General features: G+C 49.2%; 1 gene segment (V, D, J or C); it reads left to right on the plus strand.

Moving 5' to 3' along the window:
- Positions 1–1361: 1361 nt before the first annotated feature.
- Positions 1362–3433, plus strand: LOC127031667 (T cell receptor delta variable 1-like). The segment is given in 3 exon segments: positions 1362–1425; positions 1509–1861; positions 3374–3433. Coding segments are annotated over 3 exon segments (444 nt in total).
- Positions 3434–4614: the final 1181 nt, after the last annotated feature.

The following is a 4614-nucleotide window of genomic DNA, read 5'->3' on the forward strand; positions in this document are numbered from 1 at the left end:
GCTTAGTAGGGAAAGTTGATAGCTCCAACGACAGGTTCACCCTCAGGATCCTGCGCGCAGAGCTGCGAGACAGAGCGGTGTATTACTGCGCTTCCAGTCCCCACGGTGGCACAACTGTGCTGCGGAGCAGAGCAAAAACTGACAGGGCGGCGGGAGGGGGCGGGCATCGCTTGCAAACCACGGACCACGGCCAGCTCTGGGGCACACGTGGCTGGGGGCTCTCTCTCTCTCTCTGTGTGTGTGTGTGTGTGCGTGTGAAGCTGTCAGGGAAGCCATCGGACAGAACGGGAAGAAGTGCATTTATCGGACAGCATTAGCATAGAATTTAGTTCTGTTTATACCAAGTCTAGGTTGGGATCTTTCAACAGAGAATAATTAATTAAAAGCAGTTTTAGAGATCCACGGTTTGTAGTATAGTATAGAATTGTATAGTATAGTTTCTGCCTTCTGGCTAGAGGAGTGAAAACATATCTAGTATAGATAGATAAATAGATTGTGCTTGTCTTGTCCAGAGAGGGAATTTAAGCCTCATTTTGTAACTCAAAGAAGGTGCTGCTATTTACCCATAGCCCATCTTCGGAGACCAGTTAGACTGAAGTAGCTGTCCAAGGTGGAAATGCTCCATGAACAGTTAAAGTAGAAAAGTGTGAAGAGGCTAAAATGTCTGCAGTAGGAGGGAAGGATCTCTCTCTCTCTCTCTCTCTCTCTCTCTCTCTCTCTCTCTCTCTCTCTCTCTCTCTCTCTCTCTCTCTCTCCATATATACATATACAATCTAGCTAGCTAACTCTCTGACAAGGTGGACGAGGTAATAATTTTTATTGAACCAACTATTTTTGGTGGAAGAAACAAGGTTTCCAGCATTAGAGAAATTCTGCTCAGGACAGCCTGCCGTCTCCAGACCAGTGAAAGTCGAAAACGTGTCCTTTCCGCAAACAGAAGTTGTTCCAGTGAAAGATATTACCTCACTCACCTTGACTCTTTCATATCCTGAGACCAAAACAACTACAACAAATCTCTCTCTTCTGTCTCTCTGTTTGCCTCTTTAAAAAAAAATAAATACACGTGCATCTTTCGGTCTGTCTCTCTGAAAATAAATACATGCGTATCTGTCTGTCGGTCTGTCGGTCTGCTTTTATGGATTATAACCCTACGGAGAAATGGTAACCTAATTTAGTTGTCTGCAATAAACATAACGAAGTCATACACCTACACCGAGGAGAAATTGTTTAAGAAAAAAACATTCCTTCGCATTGTCTCCGGGTTGCTTCTTGGGCAGAATTTCTCCCTCTGTCTATTCTCAGCCCTCCCACGAGGGGGAGTGGGTCCTTGTCTTTAAATAGACTGGACAACGCAGCAAAAGCCCCGTTCTGTGTGTGACAGCGGTAGAGACGAGATGTGGATCACCGTCTGCCTCTTTCTCATCTGTAAGTGGTTCCATTTTACTGGCAATAAGACTGTGGTTTTCTAACTCATGGGTCTTACTCTGCCTCCATTGCTCTCCTGCTAGGCCCGGTGGCTGGGAACTCTGTGACCCAGATTCGAGCATCTGAGTCAGCCAGGGAAGGGCGGCCCGTGAAACTGAATTGTCAGTACAGCACCACGTACACGTACTACGCCCTGGGATGGTACCAGCAGCTGCCTGGGCAGCAGCCTCTGTTCCTAGTGTACAGAAATGAGAGGGGAAATGAGTACAAGCCCCGTTTTGTGGCACCTCGGTTTTCCTCCGAGCTCAGCACCGATGTCAAATCGTTCACACTGTCCATAGAAGGGGTGCAGTGGGCTGACTCGGCGGTGTACTTCTGTGCTTTCTGGGATCCACCGTGCTACACAGCGCACAGGGATCCCCACATAAACTGCCGGGTGAGGCGGGGGTGGTCTTGGAAAGGAAGGGAGATGATTAATTTCCCCTATGTGCACCGGGGGGAGGGGAGCTACATATCAAGGGCACAAGGAAGTGTGTTCTGATTTACAAGCAGGGGGGTTGCACACTTCCTAGCATGTGCAGACTCAGCTTATCGTTCACCCAGGGGTCTCCTGCATCACTCCCTCCCCTACACAAACTCCCTGGTTTCCGCTGTTCTATCTCCCTCTTTTTTTCGGGGACTCCCCTGGCTCTTTCCCGCTGGAGTTTCCCCCATGCCTACCTCGTCCCATACCAGGGTCCCCCATATTTGCCCCATTCCAGTGGCTCTGTGTGCAAGGCCCCCTTTTTCCCATTTCCATTGACCTCCTTTCTTCTACAGGATGTTTTCTGTGTTTCCCATTCCCTCCTCCCTCCCAGACCAGGGATCTCCTTTCTCTTCCCATGGAAGGGGCTGGGTGCCCCCTATTCCCACTATACCTCCCCAATGTAGGATACACTAGAAGACATAAATACATGGAAAGATACCTGTTCCTGTATTTTCCACTCCATGCATCCGATGAAGTGGATTCTAGCCCAGGAAAGTTTACGCCCATATAAATTTGTTAGTATCTCTGGTGACACAAGGACTCCTCCCTGTTTTTGCTGATACAGACTAACATGGTGTGACGAACTGGGACTGTTCTTAATGTGGTCTTTGAATGCTGAGGGGGGAGTGTTGGCCTGGGAGGACGGTCTGCATTGGGGGATGGGAGACTGGCCTTGAGAGAGGATATGTGAGCATGTAACATGAGAACCCAGGAAGGGGTTAAAGGCCAGGTGACACCTTTGCCCAGGAAACTGAACAAAGGCAGTGGGAGGAGACGCTGGAGGGAGAGAGAGTTTCAGGAGCTGGCTGATGTAATGGAGGGGAGCCCAGACGGGGCTCTGACCCACACCCATGGGGCTGTGGTGCCCCTGGGACCACAAGATGGATCTAACTGGGGAGGATCCTGTTTGTGCCTGCAAAACCTGTCTTGGACTGTGTTCCTGTTGTCTAAATAAACCTTCTGCTTTACTGGCTGTCTGACAGTCATGGAGAATCTCAGGAAGCCGGGGGTGCAGGGCCTTCTCTCCCCCCACACTCCGTGACACATGGCTACGACTCTGAAAAAGGAAAAAAAACAGTGTGTGAAGTCTTGTGTCATTACCGACAAGGGGCAGAGTTGAGATTACATGGGCAACCTAAGTTCTGGCATCTCCTATCATTCGAGGGCTTGATTTAGTCACTTTAACGTTCTTTTAAAGTAGTTTTTACTCTGTCTTCTATCCTAGTACCTACCACTAGAGGGCAGCACGGGTTCGCTTTGGTGCCCCCCAATCAGCGTGAGACCTACATTGGCTGCTGGATTATCAGACACTGCCCCCTTCATTGGCCCTTGATGGTGAAACAGGATATTCAGCACTGGGCGGGAAATACATTATTAGGGAAAGATGTTTCGGGACCCCCCCCCCCCCCCTTTCTCTGCTAGGAGATCTCAAGGTTGACAGCACTGGGTGCCTGGCCATTAGCTCACGAGAGCACTTTGTAATGGCAAAGGCAGGAACAGTGGCCTTGTCATTCTGTATTACAAAGCATTGAAACAGGCCCAGTCAGTGATAGCCCAGAACGTCCAGGGTTTCTAGACAAGTCCTCGTCCCTCAGCAACATGTCTCTGGGTGCACAGTGTGCGGATACCATCCATACTCAACATGAGCAGAAGAAGAAAGACACAACATTTCGGGACATGGTTCTCTTGCAAAGGGGGTGTTGAAATACCCTACCTTCCTGTCAGTTGGAATTGACACTCACCTACCAGGCTACAGGAGATGTAGGCTGCTTAGCTGCTTTTCCTTTTCCAAACCAAACATCACATGAGCCTGACCCTGGAGTTCCCAGAGAGATACACTACAACCCTCGGTATGTCTGCAATTACAGTACAACTCCGTCCTCCACATTCTCATTATCCCTCCAAGTAGCCAGGAACTACAACCACCCGGCTGATGACTCAGGCCTGGGAATTATTTGCCTCCTATGGAAAAAGAGTGAACACTCCCCCTGTTGGTAAAAGCGGTACTATCATGTTGTGAGGGTGACTATTAAAGGCATGATGTCACTTTTTTTCTGAGGTGTTGGTCACTCAGGCCTGGGCCTTAGTTATCTCAGGTGGGAAAGGAGGGAGCAAAATAAATTAATTTACACATTCTTTAAATTATGCCATGTACGGGGGAGGGATCTAATTTCTGAGAGAGCGCCTACAATATGAATAAAGGTACTAGTCTTCATCTGTCTCCTGCAGGTGAGCGTATGGAAATCACCCCCATAGTTCCTCCAGTAGAGGACCTGTCTAAAGTCTGAACACCCTGACGTCAGTCAGAACTGACAATCCCCTGTTAATTTACAGGATATGAACGGAGAGGCAGCTGCATTTCCTGGGTCACACCCGCCTTATCCCTCAGCCTGCAGGAGAGCGAAGCTGCAACCGCTGTGTCACTGCAGTTAAGGGGCGAATCCGCCTTTCCCGCCCCTAGGCTCTTAAGGGACAGTGAGAGTCGCAGAAATGTTAAGATATGTGGTTGCTAAAGAGCGAGCTGGTCTCTGTGAGCGAGATCAAGTGCCAGTGCAGGACTGCGTGTGTGTGTTAAATTAATGACCGTGGGAGAGTGAGCGAGCTGCACTGTAGCTATGTGAAAGCCTCGCTGCCCCTTCTTTCTTTCTTTCATTCACAGTCTA

The sequence above is a fragment of the Gopherus flavomarginatus genome, chromosome 11 (assembly GCF_025201925.1).
Source record: "Gopherus flavomarginatus isolate rGopFla2 chromosome 11, rGopFla2.mat.asm, whole genome shotgun sequence".
NCBI classification, from domain to species: Eukaryota; Metazoa; Chordata; order Testudines; family Testudinidae; genus Gopherus; species Gopherus flavomarginatus.